The sequence below is a fragment of the Danio rerio genome, chromosome 7, assembly GCF_049306965.1.
Source record: "Danio rerio strain Tuebingen ecotype United States chromosome 7, GRCz12tu, whole genome shotgun sequence".
Classification (NCBI taxonomy): domain Eukaryota; kingdom Metazoa; phylum Chordata; class Actinopteri; order Cypriniformes; family Danionidae; genus Danio; species Danio rerio.
In genome coordinates, this window is record NC_133182.1 from 48,575,599 (window position 1) to 48,595,000 (window position 19,402).

Below are 19,402 nucleotides of genomic sequence, written 5' to 3' on the forward strand. Positions count from 1 at the left end.
CAAAGCTCAAGGTTGCAGGGGACTGGATTTCCCAAAGTTCCTAATCAAGGCCCATCATCTGCCATCTTTCCTTTGCTCTTTCCATCACGACGGCGCAATCAATTTGTCATCACTCTTTGTATGCCACAGTGCAGTCGTCAACCTTATAACTTGCAGCTGTGAGGGCTGCCGGGAGGGAGGGATGGAGTGAGGAGAAGAGGGAGAGATGTAGAGGAGGGGCATTGGTTTGAAGAAAGGAGAGAGGGAGTTAAAAAAGAAGAAGAAGAAAAATATATATCACAGGAAGTTGCCTCGTCTAAGGAGAGAGAAAAAAAAAGGCTCTCAGCCTGCTCTTGTATTTGTCTTCATCCGCTCATCAAAGGCATAAATGCCTGATTTTTTCTCTCTCTCACTCCTCTGAAATGAGAAGCCTCTCAGTCACCCTTGTACCCCTCCTCCCTCCTTCCCTCTACCTCTGCGCGTCCATTAGGCAAAAGCATTTTGATAAAGTAAAGCACAAGCCTATCATACTGGGGGTGGGAGGGGGGGACACACACAAAATGAGAGCACTCACTCTGCCAACTTCTGATTGACCATTAGAGCTATTGATGAATGTGGCTGTCAAAGGAGAGACAATTAAATCAAATATGAAACAAAGTTGCTTTGACGGGTCAGACTGATGGAGCAAACCATTCTTCCGTCTCCAGATTAGGTTATTAGTTTTGTGTGGGTGTGCGTGTGCGTGTTTGTAAGACTGTAGGTGTGCCCTCTGTTGGATTGTTCATGAGGATATCATCCTACGGTGATATGCGTACTGTAAATAGTTAACCGTATGAAACCATTAGACCCGATTGTCATTAGTCAAACTATTTTTATTCCGATTAGATCTTCACCTGAAAGTTCGAGCGATAAATATTTAGCCACGTATTCTGCACTAACAGAGTGTAATTCATCCATGAATAAACAAAGACTTCTTGTGTCTCCCAGCAAAGTTTAGACAAGGATTCAAAAATCACAAGATGTTCGTATTCTAGCTTTTAAACACAACAAAAATATCACTGCTCGAAAAAAGAAGCTACGAAAAGACATTAGCAACAGTTAAGCTGACAGATTTCTATTTTGGTTTCTTTGACTGTATCATTTTTCCTTGTAACAAATATGTCAACTAACAATCAACATGTCATAAGATATATATATATATATATATATATATATATATATATATATATATATATATATATATATATATATATATATATATATATATATATATTCTGTTATTTTTAGACAGTTCATTAGAATGAAGCAGAACTATCGTTGTTTTTAAACGGTGTGTTTCTGTGTGTGTTCCTGATGTTGGTGCTCTTTAAGCAATAGGAGTAAATGTGGCCTTGTTCATGGCCTATGTGGAAACAAAAAGTAGAAATGCAGCAATTAAAGATGTTTTAATGGATGGCTGTCAAAGCAGACGTGACGTCACGGGGTTGTGGCGTTGCCATGGCGAGTGATTTATTGATGTTTATCAGGAATGAATAGATCAAAGAGCATCCGGATGACAGGCGATCAATCAGCCTTCAAATCAAAGATGGCAATTGTCCATTAAAGGCTCTTCTTAGACCATCGCGTCAGCTACAAAATAATCTTAAAGTGTCATTCCCAGAAACGGAGAGGAAGAAATAATAAAGAAGAAAATTAATGAGCAAAATAAATAAAGTTGTCAAATGAGATCAAATGTGTTGCTTTCGCACAAAAGCCCCCAAAACAACGAGCATCAAAGGGAGTCATGACAGTCAGCTGACACCCAAGCCCTTTTTTCCTGCTCTTCTTTATAGATCTCTAATTCATGGAGTCAATATCTACGCCCTACGAGGAAAGCGAGCGGTGTAAAAGAGAGAACAATCAAAAGACTTACAGTCGACTCAGCTTCAGCTGCACGGGGACTGACCAAAGTACAAGAACTAGGCTAGTGAAAGTGTGCTCTTGAATGAAGTTCAACTATTATTCAGTCGTTTGACTGCTATGTGGCTTTAAACAATCTCCTACACAAATGTAATAAAAATAATTAAAAAAAAACATAGGCTTTTAAAATTATAATAAAAAGACAAAGAAGAAATGAAAAAGTTTTTCGGCGTTTAAACCCATCTGATAAAGTAAAGGAGGAGTGGGTAGTATTTTCAAATCATTCACAACACTCGCGCACACACATACTGCGTTACTAAGAAAATCGTGCAAAAAATAAAAAAATACATCTGAGAGGTGAAGAAGAGCAAATGAAGAAGAAGAAGAGGAGGAAGAAGAAGAGCCGTACCTGCCGAGCGCCGGGGCGCTTGCTGTTTCCTCCGCGGCATGTTTCTCTTTCAGGGTTTTTTTTTCAGGAGCCCCTGAGATCCCGAGAGCTGCTCCGCTTCTGCTCTGATACACGGCACCTGGGGCGCTTTCACACGCCTGACATGTATCGGCAGTTTTCAAACCAAAAAATCAGACGGCAAGATCTGAAGAGGATGAAGACGAAGCGGGATTTTCCCCCTCTTTCCTCTCTCTCTTTCCCCCCGCGCGTCTTTTGGATATGACGGAGAGTCGAGCCGCTACAGTGGGGAGAAAAACCGCTCGTGCCTCAGTGCGATCCTCACTCACTCCGCGCTGGAAGCTGCAACAGGCAAGCTTAAAGGAAAACGAAATGATCGCGTCACTCAAAGTCTGCAAACAGAGGCAAACATCAAGCACTGTCATATTAACTCCTTCCATCTCGAATGGGTTAGCTAGCTCATGTCATGTGGGTAGGCATATGTCTCTCTCTCTCTCTCTCTCTCTTCCTCTCCCCCTCTCTCTCCCTACCGCAGCCAACCCCAATGCACTCTAATAGTAAAAGTAGCAGCTCACAAACACAACAACTATAGATATGCAATGATTGACACTTACATAGGCATGTAGCAAATCGACAATCTGAGTTAACGTTTTTTTTGTTTGAGCGTAAAGCCAGTGCAAGGCAGGCAGCAGTGATCAGTGATTTACAAACATAAACATCAAAGCTTTACTTACGCGATCGCCCGAATAAACGTGTTATCCATGAGGAATCCTTCTGAGTAATCGCATACAATTTGAAAAGCCCCCCCAAAAATACAAAAAAAAAAAAAAAAAAAAAAACGAGCGCTGCTGTCGCCGATAGCTTTCTGTGAAAATCCCAAAGACTCCAAGTGCCCACCGTCTTTCAAACGTCCATCTCTTTCATAATAAACAAACCGGGGGAAAGACAAAAAGCTTGAAGGAGGAGATGGACGGACTTGTCGCCCGCGCGCTGCCTCGTTTGCTTATTTTGTCCCCGCGCGTTGGGAATCCGCTGAGAGAATCGATGCGATAGGTGTTTGATTGGGTATTCCTGCTTGTAATAACGCACATCAGAAGGAGGGGATGGACTCGGGCTGCGCCTCAGCTGCTGCTGCTGCGAGAGCATGGATCACTGAGCTATTGCCAAACACTTTCTTGGCCGCTAATAGCACTTTTTTAGCCTTCTTTGTGGGGCTTGTAGCAGGTATTTAAAAACAGCAACGGGCGAAGCAGACGCGTCTTCCTCTCGCTCCCGAGACGCCTTTCTCTCCTCTAATGTCACTTTCGAAAATCCGTTGTTTTCTTCACAGAATGGACTTTTTAAGACGGTAAGATCAACATTTTTTCAAATATGTCCATCTACTTAAGACAAAAAATAGCAAGTGTTATGAAAGAGACAGTTTTATGCGTAAATTGGAGTCAGTGTAAAGTCATTTGTAGTGGAGAAATGGCGAAGTTGTCCGTTTTGGATGAGGAGATTGGAACTGTGAGACTCCTCTCTGTTTACTAGCTGAGGGTGAGTTGTTGTCAGACTCTGCCTCCTCCACTGAAGTCCTCGTCTTGTCCTGGAGCTCCTGCTGTCTCCTCTCACATCTCACCGCGGAGGGAACCGCGTCGAGTCCTCGGGAAAAGGGGGGCAGTCGGGAAGTCGCAGCGTTCAGTAAAACCCCCTAAAAATGTCCAGAACCTCTTGAATGTCCGCGCGCCGAGCTCACAGGGGCAGATTGAAAGGGAAGAGAGCGGTCTTTCAAGGATCCGGGATGTTTTTGCCCAATCTCACTCACTCGTGTGTGCATGCCGTTAGATCCGCCCAAGCATCTGTCCGTCTAACCATTGGCGCATCCATCAGTGTCACACACACACAGACACACACACGCCGCACGGAGTCGCTTTAACTACGGGCAGCTTCTCTTCTTCATCAAACCACTGATAAAGCAAGATTACAGTGCTGAGTGGGGGAGGCTTTGCGATTTTGTTTCGTTTAAGGAATAATGAGCTTTATAATTACGATAGCGCTAATGGGTAATCGGAAACTAAGTGGCAAGTCTATGTGCACGAGAGTGGATTTGAAAACTTTAGCGGAGAAATGTTTCTATAGCCACAATGTTACGCGTTTATAATAGTTTACCAACGAGTATGCTAAATCGCATTGGTTTTTGCGTTAATCGGATCAGATATTCATAAGCTAGCATATAAGAATTATTTACCCTTTATTTATTTACTTTCTTTAAAAAAGTCTGACACTACTTTTTAAATTCTCTTTTGCAGTTTTCACGGTTGGGGTAAATCTTTTACTGGTTTATTTTATTTGCTATGAATTACAGCTTTATATAAAATTTATTCTGGACTGCTGTGTTCATTTTTAGGGCCATATTTCAACGATAGTTTTAGTATGAGCATGTGACCACTGACGAAAAAACCTAATTAGGCTATATCATTAAATCTTGTTTTGAACTCCGAATTTAGTTGACTACGTCTCTAAAAGTCTTAAAGACTTTCGTTGTCTTAAAGACTATATAACATAGACAGGTAATATTTTTCCTCAGCTTTGTACTTTGTGAAGTGTAGATGCATGGGCCTATATCCAAATAATAAAACAAATAAATACAAGCAATTAGCAAATAATAAAATGGAATCTTCTTGTAATAACTACAAGTTATAACTAAGTGTGTGTGTGCGCGTTTCTGTGTGTGTGAAACAGAGAACAGCTGCACATATGAACGTGAGCGCGCAGTTCAGTGTATCCCGCCCCCTTTTTATGTGCTTATCCTAAAATCCCCAAAATGTTCGATTGTAAATTACATCGATTTAGGAAGTTTTGCATTATTATTTTGCCAAAAATGACAACACTGTGATTGTTCTCAGTTACTCAAAGAGAAGAAAAGGTACGTCACATTTTTATTTCACTTCATTTTTTCTGTGTTTCTCATGTGTATATTCTTCATGCGTCTAACTGAGTGTTTCAGTCTGTCCTTTATGTGGTGAACTGTTAAAATATCAAATAACCACTGTTTCCTTTATCAAAAATTAGATGCATCTGTTTAACGTTAAATGTAGGCCTAGCAAATTATTGCATCTTAAGCAAAAGTCTTTAACTATTATATGTTTATTTATTTATTTACTTAACTTATTATTATTACTATTATTATTATTATTATTACCTTACTTAATGAACAGTTCTCCACATTTTAGAATATGCAGATGTCTGATCTATTGTTGTTGAATAAGGGAAAGACAAAGTGTCATTAGAAATAACTATTGTTCTTAAAACAAAAGGCAAAGTTTATTCTTTAATGAACCATTTACAATTAAATGAAGCTTATCTTTATTCCTTCAAATGCTGGCTTCATTTTGTTTTATTACAGTAGGCATTGCTGACACTATTTATAGAGAACGAGAGAGAAAGAATATTTGTATCATAAATAATGAGTTATTTAGCACCACTTGGAGGCTCGTTTTAATTGCCACATGGGCGGAAGACAACAAGGACGCTAATATGTTTTATTTGCCGCAATAACATGGCTCGTGGTGGCTTTGTTAAACATTACTGGTTTAAACTGTTGTTAATTCAGTTTCAAGAAGTAACTTTTCATTACATCAAATTTCTTGTCGAATATGAAGAAATAAGTGCAAGTGTGATGTGATCAAGAACACACATGAGGTCTCGTTCTCAAAAAAGTTACTATAACTTTAAAATTCATAAACAAATATCACAAAATGATAGCACGAATAAAATAATAAATACATCAATTGTATTAATTGTGCTTTTGTTATCATTGCCTCCACATATTAGTACAGCTTTCGCAAGTCGGAGAGATTTAAGAGTTCTTCTCTACCTTTAAACTGTTAACAAAGTCTGAAATAGCCCCTGTGGATACGAGTCATAAAGCTTGGCAGCATGACTTTAATCTCACACATATTTATAATACACTTTATCGTCTAAAATAATATTTTATTGGAATGTTTAAGTCTATTTTAATTTAAAACCGGAGATTAGTCTAATACATTTCATCTGTCCACACTCAGACTTTAGCCTCAGCTCTCTCATCATTTCAATGAGTCTGGTTTCCAAAAGCGTCTAATGCAAACACGAAATTAAAGAAAAAGTGAGTAAACATAAGAAATAAATACTTTTTGCGCACTTTTTTTACAAGCATGAACATTTCTGTTCGTGTGCATTTATCCTAATTCGCCTGAACAACTTTTAATTAGAAAAAAAATCGGTCTTAAATCGTTTCATTGAATTTAATCTAAGCCACCGCAGTCACATAAATTGAATAGTCATTTCGTTTTACTCTTTGTGCGATGAAATTTGCGAGAAGTTTAAGATGGGGAAAAAACGTCAGTTGCGTATTACTTCATCATTTAATCAATCAGCCCCTTTGTAAAGCCGCAAATTCATTCATTAAAATATAAATAACTTGATAACTTGACGTCGGTTGTCTCGTTGTAGCCCTGTACTAAATGCAAAAAAAAAAAAAAAAAAAAAGTTCATCATATTTCCAGACGCTTTATAATCTCTCTCCACTTGAACACCTGTTTTCCATTTCGTGATTCCTCTCAGAGCACAAGCTGACACGACACAGATCCACAGGAGGGATCACAATTTATCCAGCATCTCAGTATATACGATCATATAAAGTCGTGCGACAACATGATTTCTACTCCTGCAGAAACTGTTAACTTGAGTCAGTCTGTTCGTGAAATCCAGGTCGGGGTTCGTTTATAAGCCACTTACTTAATTAACATTGGCCACTAAGTGTATTTGAAGCATATTTTAACCTTTTTTAAAATCATAAAGAAAAAAAAAATTAGCATAAATAAAACATTTTATTTATTTATTTATTTATTTATTGTCAATTTACTGATAAAGTTTAAGGCTGTTATACTTAATAGCAGCATTATGTAAATGATTTGTCATCCTTTAAAATATATTAAAAGTAATTTTCTGTATTCAGTAGAATTGAAACAAATCCTTTGCAATGCATGCATGTTATGATATCTTTAAGTGTGGTCAGCATTACTGATGGCATTGTTGATTATATATACTGATATCATACCGACAAGAGCGGGTTTATATGGAGCAGAGGCTCGGTTGGATGTTGGATGTGATCGATATATGAGTGGAGAGCATTAGTCATCAGTCAGACGAGGAGAGCTGAAGTTAAAGTTGAAGTTGAGGTTTATTGGCTGCTCTAACCGGGGATTTGTCTTGCTGAGTTGCTCCAAACATTAAACACAACGCAATATACAATATAAAACACAACAATATGGTATGGAGCATCATAACAAAGACAGGTTAGACCCAGGGGAGCAGCAGGAGCTCATTGTTTCGAGGAACATCTCTTATGAATAAAGGTTAATATACAGCGACACCACCCATGAGAATAGAAGACCCAGCTGTGTTAGGCCAGGGTCAGTCTGATCAGACAAGACCCACGCAGCATTAGCTCAGCTTGGTACCAGGCCATATATTTATTTATTTATTTGTGTGGTTCGAAGAGGGGAAGTGTTTTTACCATCATATCCTTACCTTCTGAAAAACAATGGCTAGGACTAGATCCTGAGCAGCTGTAAAAAGCATGTGTGGTAATTATAACTAGGAGATTTCCCGCTTCTGGAGCTCACGCTCTCCTGCACCGCGCATCTTCACGGCACACTTGTTCCTAGTAGTGTGTGTAAAGAGGCTAGGCATCAGAGAGATCTCCTCAGGAGAGACAAAACATTTACTCAGTTACACACAGCAAATGCCTATTCAAGAAATGGCAGATCCCATATTAGGGAGATTTCTTTTTTCCTTCTGTCTGTTAAAATTGGCAGTTTTACATTTCGCTTGCTCTTTCTTTCATTTGAAGTTTTAATGAATCTCTGATACAATAATGATAAATTATTTTTAATGTAGCAGGTTATACAGTTTAGTACAAGATGACATTTAAAATGTAATAAAAGTAAATACTAGAAATTGTCTGTATATAAAGTCTTTAGTGTTTTGTTGTGTACATATTTAGTTGGCTTTAAATATAACTTTATATCACTAACAGAAGTTCTGTTTATAGTTTATTAAAGTGTAATTAATTAATAGTGCTGCTCAGCATAACTGAGAACACCACATTTTAAAAAAATGAAGATTTTTCTCCATTTCTCAGTGAATATATGTAAAATAGTTTGGTGCATTTGAACAAAACAGATTTATTAAACAGATATATTTATATAATTTTAGTCACAGAACATCTTTAGAAATGGAAAAATAAGACATTTAAATTTAAGCTAAATTTTGACAAAAAATTACAAACTACAAAATTTCAACATTTTATATTTGTTTTGTTTCTCTTGCTCTTTAATAATAATAATAATAATAATAATAATAATAATAATAATAATAATAATAATATTTTCCCTAACATATAAATTTGATCTACTAATTTTCGGACTGTTATTGTAAACTATTTAGTTGGATAAGCTCCAGATTTGGCTTCAGTACTGACTACTGATCTTATGTATCTGCACATGCACGAATATAACATTGTAAAGCTTCCAATAGAAAATATTAATTCGAATGAGAGATTTGTGAGGGGTGTACTTGTATATGCTGAGCACTGTATATGCATATTGTCTTGTTTATTTTCAGTTGAGTTTCTTCATTCTGGATACTGGAGTCAGTCTAATTAGATATAAAAGAGCAAACGTCCTCTTGATTTTAGTAATATCAGTTATTTTTGACCTTGTGGGGACGTTTATTGTTTTATTTTATTTAGTCATTATGAAAACAGCTTATAAATCATACAGTAATGCATTTCCTGTTGTAATTGGGTATAGGTGTAGGGTTGGGAATATGATAGGCCATTTGTACAGTATAAAAAATAATTACAGTAAGAGGTCCCTACAAAGATAGAATACAAGTGTGTGTGAAAAAAAAACACATTTTATTTTTTTTCCGTTACACGTTACAGGTACCACTCTGAAGATTAAAACGTAAAATATGCATTAAAAAAATACCTCATTTTTTTACTATTTATGCTGAGAATTTTGTAAAAAATCTGCGGATTTATGCTGAATTATTTTGGGAGTATCATAACTAAAAACTTAATAAAAAAATACTTTTTCAACTTTTATTTAATGTTTACAATGCAAATTCAATTGGATCTACTTATTTGGTAAAAAAGCAAGTCTCTCACATAATATTTCTACTAAAATACATAAAATATATTAATTTTCATATTAGTCAATAATATTACTGAAATTAATTTAAAAACTGAATAAATATACATTTACACACATTTACACAAGTAGACTCCATGATGGGCCAAAAATTCTGCGGAAATCTGCAGATTTCTGCACGTGCAGTTTCGGTGGGCCTACTCATTACCATACAATAAGTATCTGTTGTTAAAAAGTATTACACATAATTAAATGTACAATTACACTGTAACAAAGACAACATATGAGGTCGTGTAACCAAAATACTATTTTGACAACTACGTCATATTTTTAATTGTGTCTTAAGTATCCAACTTACAAGAACTGGCCTCAAGTCATTACATTATTATTCTTATTCAGCTCGATCTCATTTGATTTCATTCATATGAAAATGTATGATTTAAATAGGAGGTGTTTCTACAAACCCCACCCCTAATCCTTCCCCTCATTGGGCTAAAAAGCACGAATGAGACAGTACAACTTAATACAAATCAGCCACTCAGTCAAAAAGTTATGACCTGACATGTGTTGTTGTTGTTATCACAGATGCACATATAGACTGTAGCTAACTATCCCACAAATAAAAACTGGTTCACAATGCATCTAGTTTGTCTCCCAATTGTTGTTCAACCCTGAAAGTTGAAGTGCTCTCAGAGGAAGAAAAGGACTGCAGGCCTCTTCAGAGAGGCGCAATATTTCCTCTGCCTCTCACCGCTGATGTGTCTCACACTCTGGTATGTCCTTCTTCCTCAGAAGAGGAACCTTAAGTGTTGGGGGCTGCTCTTTTGTCTCTTTCTTTCTCTCTCTCTCTCTCTCTCTCTCTCTCTCTCTCTCTCTCTCTCTCTCTCTCTCTGACTCCTTCTCTCTTTCTGGGTGTGCTTGCTTGCAGGGTTGAGAGGGCAAGTGCTGACCAGCCCTCTTTCTCTGCCTGTTACTAGGTCATGGAGCGCCCCCCTCCCGCTCTCATACCTCTTTCTCCAGCACCTTCCCATCCTCTGCCACCAGGGAGAGGGTAATTTAAGCCCTGCTTGATATATCCAATTCATCACTGTCCCACAGACCCGCTTCAAAATTAAAGTCTGATCTACAAAGTTAAAGCAGGTTGAGATAAAAATTGGCATAGGTCAGAGAAGGAGGGAGCAGTCAAAACACGTGGTGCTTTTTCATCTCTTTTGATTTATGCTTTCAGAGAAAGGCAGCGGAAAAATTAAAACATTAGCCGGTTTGATCAGGTGTGCTGTATGTTGCGGTCATCCAAACCAAAAACTGTCAAATCAGGTGCAGGTTAGATTGGAAGGAATGTTAACCTTTGAGGTTTGATGTCTGGGTGTGGTAAAGATACATTCATATATACAACTCAGGTTTAAAAGAGTAGTTTGCCTAAATTTTATGTTATTAAAAAAGAAACTGTTATCATTTAACCCCTCATGTTGTTCCAACCCTGATTGAGATTCTTTTGTTGAACATAACATAGCATGTTTTGAAAAATCCCTTTCTTTTCATTCAAGTCAGTGCTAATCAAAATTGTTTGATTATTAACATACTTCAAACATTCTCTTTTTTCAGCTAAAAGAAAATAGATCATGCAGGTTTGGATCAACATCAGGGTGAGTATTATGACATAATATTTTTAATAACTCCCTCTTTAAAAGTAAAAAAGCTGAATTATGTTGGTTACAGATGGTTTTAAAAATGTATTATCATCTCATTCCCAAGGAAGAATGTTTAAATATAATGATTATATATTTAAACATTCTTCTTTAAGAATGAGATGGTATTACATAAGTACACTCTTCACAATTATATCTATTAAATTCCTCTTTTTAATAGGAAGCTATACAATATTATATGTGTACATATAAATTAGTCAGCTCTGAAGCCAATTCTGGAGCTTATCTAACAAAATAATCCACGATAACGGTTCAAAAACTAGTACACCCAAATTTATGTTATAGAAAATTATTAAATACAAAATTTAAAAAAGATGAAAAATCAAGAGAAACAACAACAAAAAAAAAAAAGAAAAATTGAGTTGAAATTTTGTAGTTTGTAGTTTATTTTGTTGCAATATTTAGCTTGCATTTATTTGTATTTATTATCTTTCAGTTTCTCAATATGTTTGGCTGACTTAATTATTATTATAATAAATTTATCTGTTTAATGAGTCTGTTTTGTTTAAATGCACTGAAATACATGGCTTCTATTCACTGAGAAATGGAGAATTTTTTTTTAAATGGGGTTTATTTATTTATGCTGAGCACTGTATATATGTATAATAACAAACATATTATTTTTAATTATTATTATTATTATTATTTTTAATTATTTTTAATCATTTATTATTTCATCATAGATTCCATGACATTTCATCTCTGGGGAGTGCTCTGCATTTCAGATTTAATATTTTAAAAGACTTAAATTCTTGCAAAAATAAAGAAATAAATTAATTAATTAATGAAAATTGTATTAGAAATGATAAAAAGCTTGTTATTATATGTTAAAGAAAATAAAGAAAACAATATTTTTTCCTTTTAATTTTTAATTCTAAAAATATGCTCAAAATATGTCCCAAAGAATTCAGTTCAAATGACATGCTTTAACTCAATAGTTTCCTGGTTTGATGTAAGCACCAGTATTGACCATGTGCATTTTTTTGGATCTTGAAAGCATTTTCTTCAGATTATCATTGGTCGAAACAGACAGTGATTGAATCTCCCAGGCAAGATAAAGATTTTGTGATGTGTGTTTTGTGCTGGAGATGTATGATGGGCAACTGTGATTGCACGATGAATGCACAGATGTGGGTGAAGAGCTTGATTATGACTGAACGCTTGACTTTGATGTAGTGGCGAAAGAATGACCAAAGTAAAAGAAAACAACTTTCAGTTTAATGGGCTCATGGAACTCTGTCTGATTGGACGGAATGACGTAAAGCAGCCATGAGTCAGTCGTGATTGAAGGAACATGTGAGTGTGTGTGTGTGCGGCACGGTGTGTGGTTGGGGTGGAGGTACTAGTATCAGCTCTCAAGAAAGACCGATTGTTAGTGTGTGAGAGAGGAAGCGAGTGTGTCTTTGCGTGTATGACCGCAGACATAAAAACGTGTGTGTGTGCAAAACGGCACGTTTTGGTTCGTTTTGTGCGTGTGCACAAGCCTGCATGTGATTGCCTTGCATCTCCGTGTGCGGGACCTGATCCACGGTGCTGTATGGTAAACAGGAACGTTTTCCCTGGAAGGAGGAATTTCCCCCAGCAGCCCCCTATAGCAGTAATGGTGGTGGTAATGAGCTGCAGCTGTCAGAGCTCTTTCCGCCTCTCGTCCCTGATTCATGTTCCTGCCGCACAACATCTACAACTGGAACAAATGTTTACCCCAATGAAAACCAGACAAACACGGCCGGCCCGGCTCACAGCTCCTAACGGAATAACTAATAGCCCCAGCTCTGTTTTAGTGCTAATAATGATGCAACCGAACTCTGAAACACAGACCTACAAGGTCAACAGCGCTGACCATCAAACAAAGCAGTCGTTATTTCAAGACCTGGATTTATTTGACCTAAAATGTGATATTATTTGCCACCATCATCTCGCAGAATGCACTGCAAACCATATATTGTTTCTAAAAGCCAGCCGTTCCAATCAAGGCATATGTGTGTTTTTATAGAGCAGATGGAGCTTGACTCATTCTGGCTTCCTGACTGGGTTTCCTCCCAGTATTGGGCTCCCATGAGGTTGATATTACTAGAGAGCGCAATCTATATCCATTGGAATGAGTGTCATGATTCAGGGATCGGGGGTGAGTCACTGATTGTGACTGAGCTGGAGCGGGATAATCCGAAATGTGTTTTCATAACTTTTTATAAGTTGCCGTCGTTATACTGCCGTTTAAATATAGCAGCTGTCTTTTCGCATTCCGCTCGGCCGTTTTTCCCTTTTGCGCGTGACATTCTTACATCCTTTTTTATTGTGGCTGTTTTCCTTTCTTCTATTCATAATAAAGAATCGAACGCATTAAGTGATGTAGGGAGATAAAGCGCCTCGGAGTGTGTTTGTGTGTTTACCCCATGCGGCCATTAATGCTACGGCTGCGTGCCAGCGATGACATTAATCCATTAATCACACTTTTTTCTTTTCTTTTTTTTTTGTATTTGTGCAGGCCTGTTTTATTAATTAGGTGTGATGTAACGCTGATACAACCTCGCTCTGTCAGACTTCCTTCCTCATTACGCACACAAACTCCCATCAGCCACCTGTCAAAAGACTCCACCCTGGAAATCAGAGTCTGGAAAGTGTAAGAAAAGACATGGCGACTGTGACACCAGGAGAAGGAGGGGGAGATTAGAAGTTGGGGAACAAAATAATAGGGGTTTGCAAACTAGGAAAGAGTGCTGGAAGAAGGGGGAAACAAAAATCAAAGATCAGCCGCATTAGAGCCGCAACCTTTCTTCCTCTTTGCCTCTCTCTTTTTCTGCTGTCTTGTCAAGCGTGTGAGAGCCACTTCACTATGCTGGTGTTTATCTTAGGCTGACATTCTCTGCTCCATCTATTTTTCAGCCCTCCTAAGCAGAAGCTTCACCTCAAAACACTCCAGGGGAGTTTAATGACAAAGAGAATAAATATACTTACCATAGGGACAAAGCTGAGTGGATACAGTAAGTGTAATAACAGCATACATATACATTGTCAAACACTTCTTTTCTATAAAATCAGTGCATGTTTCCCCATTTTTTAGAGCAGGTAATATTGACAGATCGTGATATAATTCTACCTTTAAAGTTTTATTAAACCAGTTCATTTAAAAATGAACATTACCTCATCATTTACTCTCTGTCATGTGTTTTTAAATCTTTAAGTTTCTTTTTTTTTTTAACACGCCGTAAGATATTTTCCCGAATGCTGGTTGCTGGCACCCATCAAACTCCATAGTAGGAAAAAAAAAATACTATGGAAGTCAATGGGTACCAGCAATCAGCATTTGTCAAAGTATCTTAGGCCCTGTTTAAACTGCCAGATAAATGTGACCCAATTCCTCATAGGTGACACAGATCAGATCTGTTCTATGACTAAACACGAAAAAAAACTTGCGACAATGTGGTGCATCTTCCCATTATAATGACGTAGAAAGAAGAGCATGTGTGTGCTCATTTTAAAATTTTAGACCCACTGCTCCTAATTAAAGCCCATCACAATTTGCTCCCGCCATACCTGAGATCTCTCTCAGACCCACATATTCCTCTGAATGGTGGAGAACATCATATATAAACTATAGGTGCAAGCTGCGATGACGGCCCTTTCCCTCCTTCTCCGCCTCAAAATCATTTTAAAGTTGGGCGAACTGAGCATATTTCGCATATCTAAATGCAAGACAATTTTTGTCATTGTGGCTAGTGTGGCGCGGTTGCAAGAACCTGTCTTTACGCATGCACAACATCATAAATTTGGGTCGGAACACGCTGGATCCACATCCGGCACCTCATTTTACCGATCCCTCTCCTCAATAGCCCCCCTCCCCCATCTGCTGTTCGCTTTCTTCCGCAACTCCCCAACCCTCTTAACTTTTGTCCACGACAACCCCTTGCTCTTCACTTTCATCCACAACAGCCCTGTGCCATACACCGCCAAACATCACCAACCCCCTCCCCCCTTCCCACTTTTGTGCGCGACACTTCTCCATTCTTGGGTAACAGGGCAGACACGTCACCGCAATCTGTTCCGGGACTTCGTAATTCACAAATTAAGCACTTTGTGAATTGTATGGCAAGTGTAAACACATGAATCGGATATGGGTCACAATTAAAACAACGTGTAAATGGCCAAGCCAAAAAAATATGATTTAGGCAACAAATCAGAATTGGACATCAAGACCTGACAGTGTAAACGAGGCCTTATTTTGTGTTAAACTGCACAAAGAAACTTAAATAGGTTCAGAGTAAATGATGACAATTTTCATTTTCTAAACTATCCCTAAACAATTAACTTCAAGTATGCTAAAAATAAATTAGAAATCTTATATTTATAAGGTGTAATTATATTTACAAATATTTATCCATTTTGAGTTTGGCCTCTTATGGTGTCTGCGTCGAAAGTAAATTGTCAAAATAATTTTATGTGGCGACATCTGATAAAAAAAGGGAATACACCGGAAAGTCAGATAACTTTGTACATGTAGAAACCATATCTGTTATAATGATCTTAATCACATTAAATCACACAAGTAATGTCAAATTAATCACACAAGTAATGTGTTTACTTTAACATATGTAAAAAAAAAAGTATAATAATAAAATAAACAGCTGCAAGCAGCGCTGACAGGGACTTCACTCCCGTTTACCACTGCCTGGCTGTTTTATGATGACAGAGAACAGTGGGCATTATAAGTTGCATGACAATTTCAGCTATTTGTGCCAAACTAAATCCTTTTTGAGACAGGAATCTTATTAAACGTGTGATCTTGGGAGCCAATCGCACATTGTATGTCTGAGTTATGACAAGGTCTTTTTCCATGGCAAAACATTGAAGTTTGTCAGACCATCACAGACACTCTCTTCTACAAAAGTATATAGGTGGGGCTGTAGAGCCATTTTGCCACACATGGTTTTGAAACCTATCAAGTGTAATGCTTGTCACTTGTGTGTGCGCAAAGTGAGTTTTTGTGTTTGTTTGGACCCTCACAATAGCGAGTTATTGGATGAAAGAATATTAATAAGACGAAATGGAGCAATTACAATTGGGTCCTCGTATCACAGGTGCTTGGTCCCTTATAAATTGTTAAAATGTGAATGAGTGTTATATCATCATTCAGTGCAAGATATTCTTTCATTCATTTTCTTTTTGGCTTAGTCCCTTTATTAATCCGGGGTCACCAAAGCGGAATGAACCGCCATCTTATCCAGCACGTTTTTACACAGTGGATGCCCTTCCAGCTGCAACCCCATTACTGGGAAACATTCACACACACATACACACTATGGACAATTTAGCCAACCCAATTCACCTGTACCGCATGTCTTTGGACTGTGGGGGAAACCGAAGCACCCGGAGGAAACCCACGCTAACGCAGAGAGAACATGCAAACTCCACACAGAAACTCCAACTGACTCAGCCAAGCTCGAACCAGCGACCTTCTTTCTATGAGGTGACAGCACTACCTACTGCAAGATATATTTATTTAAATATGAAACACACTTAAACTTGTTCTAAAAGTACTGTAAATAATAAAAATAAAAATATTTAAAAAAGTAAATATTAAAATGCGTTATAATGTATTGTTTATTGTTAATACATAATACATTTTGTTTATATATATATATATATATATATATATATATATATATATATATATATATATATATTTTTTTTTTTATATATTGAAATGTTTAACTGTTAAAATAACTTGAAAGAATGGATCATATGGAGTAAATAAATAATTAAATAAAGATTGGGTCCTTAACACAGCCGGGAGGAAAACAAGATCCCACTCAATAAAGTAATCACATTACAGCTCAACCTATTTGGCACATTGATTTTGAATATATACCTGATCAGAGGATGAATTTAAATACCTGTATTAGCATACAGACACACACACACTAACACACACTATCAGATGTCATCATGTTGACCCCAGACTGTCGTGGTTTACAGTGAGAGACTCGGAGACCCAGAGGCTTGTCTTTACAGCCCAATGATTAGCATTCCCGTGGCTGAACCCAGACGCTAGAAAAAGTGACACTGGAGAGCTGCCTACTGTATGTTTCCTGCCAGTGTAAATCAGCACTTCCACATATTCTCCTGACGGCCCTTCGAGAGTTATACAGGGCAAGTTTAAAATGCACAACCACAGATCGTATCAGAAAAGACCTAAGACTACCGATTAAGCATGTAGATTTGCATAAGCATGATGCAATTGCTGTACTTTTTATTTTAAAGTATGCTCAAAATTAAACATTTAATTCGAAGTAGATATTTCTGTAGGTATTGACACTGAAATGTGCAATGTTTTTGCCTTGTAAATACCAAATATGGCTGAATGAAAAGGCAAAAGTTTTTTAGTTTGTTTTTCTTTAGAAAAGACTTAACCAAAGTCTTAAAATAAGACAATATTTAGCTAAATATGTATTTGTTTGTTTGTTTGCTGGTCCCTTGGCTGGTTTAGGCATGTATGACAGGAGAAGCACCAGTAGATGTCAGTAAATGTCCGTATTAATAAGTGAGTCATAGGGCTCTATTTTAACGATTTAGATGCAAAGTCTATAGCGCATGTGGCAAAAGCATAAGGGTCCGAATCCACTTTTGCTATTTTAAGGATGGATAAGTACATTTTGCACCACGGTGCATGGTCTAATCAAGTTGTGCTTATTGTACAGGATTCATAAACATTTTCACTTTTCCATGATTTTTCCATGACCAAGACCTAATGTTTCATGCAATGTCTACAAGCGTGGTAAAAAACAACACGTTAAAATATATTACAGCATATCGTAAAACATGCAACAATCTATTTAGTTTCATTTTTATTTATTCAGTCATTTATATATTCATTTTCTTTTTGCTCATATTCTTATCCCCCATATAGTGACATGTCCAAAACCCGACTGGTGGACAAAAATTAAACTTGATTTTAATAAAAAAAATATAAATATGCATATAATAAATAATACTGTTAATAATAATAACATTATACAAATGCAAATTGTCATGAATAAGCTGTAAAAAGCCCCCTGAAATAAAGAAGGTATGGAGGCAGTGGTTTTATATTTATGTATAAAATAATAATTTTTGTAACATGTTGATCCTTTTTTATTTGTAAAGATTTATTTGAAGACTTATTTGAAGATGTCAGCTTGTACATTGCTAAAACACACACACACACACACACACACACACACACACACACACACACACACACACACACACACACAAAACTAAAGAAAAAAAAACAACTGCAATATTATCAGAAGTTTTTAAGGTTCATTCATTCATTTTATATTTCGGGGTTAGTCCCTTTATTATTCTGGGGTCGCCACAGCAGAATGAACCACCAGCTTATCCAGCATTTGTTTTATGCAGTGGATACCCTTCCAGCCACAACCCAACATTGGGAAACACCCATACACTCTCATTCACACATACACTATGACCAATTTAGATTATTCAATTCACCTATAGGGCATGTGGGTGAAACAAGAGCACTCTGAGGAAACCCACGCCAACACTGGAAGGACATGCAAACTCCACACAGAAATGCCAACTGACCCAGCCAGGGCTCGAACCAGCAGCCTTCTTGCTATGAGGTGATTGCGCTACTCACTGCGCCACCCGTTCTCTGTGTTTTTTAAAATAGGAACTTTTATGGAACTGTCCTCTCTTTGAGCAGGAAGTGACCTGTCTCTCTTACCTGATAATAGATGAGCACTCCACTCTCTGGCCATCATAGATTCAAACAGGGCCAGTGTGTATTAGAGCCTGTAGCAGGTGCTGTAGAAAAGGCACACAGGAACCCTGAAAAGGAAGTTCACAGGTCAAAGGTCAAATGTGTCAGCGCACAAGGCAGCAGAGCTAAATAAATAAAAAAACAAATGATAAATGAAAGAAATAGTTTCTCCAGATCTTCTGCAGATGAGTGTGTGTGTGTGTGTGTGTGTGTGTGCGCATGTTTTTATCTGTATGTGTGCACAGGAAGGTGACTAATTAAATGAGTACATTAATTACACGTTCGACACTAGACACGGTGCGTGATCTCTATGTGCACGCATAAGCTTCCAAGAATTCAAACCCGCGAATACAATGGCAATAATACAAAATAGGCTCATACTGCGTGTGTAATGACTAAATGAAATGAAGCCTGCTGGTTTTCCTGGGCTCAATGTGGCCTGTGTTCAGCTGTATTTTAGTGCTGCGTT

At 37.3% G+C, this 19,402-nt stretch overlaps 1 protein-coding gene and 1 long non-coding RNA gene across 4 annotated transcripts in view; one reads left to right on the top strand and one right to left on the bottom strand.

Annotated features, from left to right (window-relative positions):
* tshz3b (teashirt zinc finger homeobox 3b) overlaps window positions 1-4,045 on the bottom strand; it is a 55,558-nt gene extending 51,513 nt beyond the window's left edge. The window contains exons 1-2 of one of the 3 annotated variants that reach the window (XM_005166456.6): window positions 3,019-4,045; window positions 2,288-2,640 (exon numbers count right to left, since the gene is read on the bottom strand). In XM_005166456.6, coding sequence (XP_005166513.2) covers window positions 2,288-2,327 — 40 coding nt within the window. In that variant the 5' untranslated portion in view covers window positions 2,328-2,640; window positions 3,019-4,045. 3 annotated transcript variants of the gene reach the window in all.
* LOC103911415 (uncharacterized) overlaps window positions 3,401-19,402 on the top strand; it is a 19,466-nt gene continuing 3,464 nt past the window's right edge. The window contains exons 1-2 of the long non-coding RNA XR_662195.5: window positions 3,401-3,632; window positions 11,068-11,108. This is a non-coding gene — a long non-coding RNA (uncharacterized lncRNA). The remainder of the gene's footprint in view (window positions 3,633-11,067; window positions 11,109-19,402) is intronic.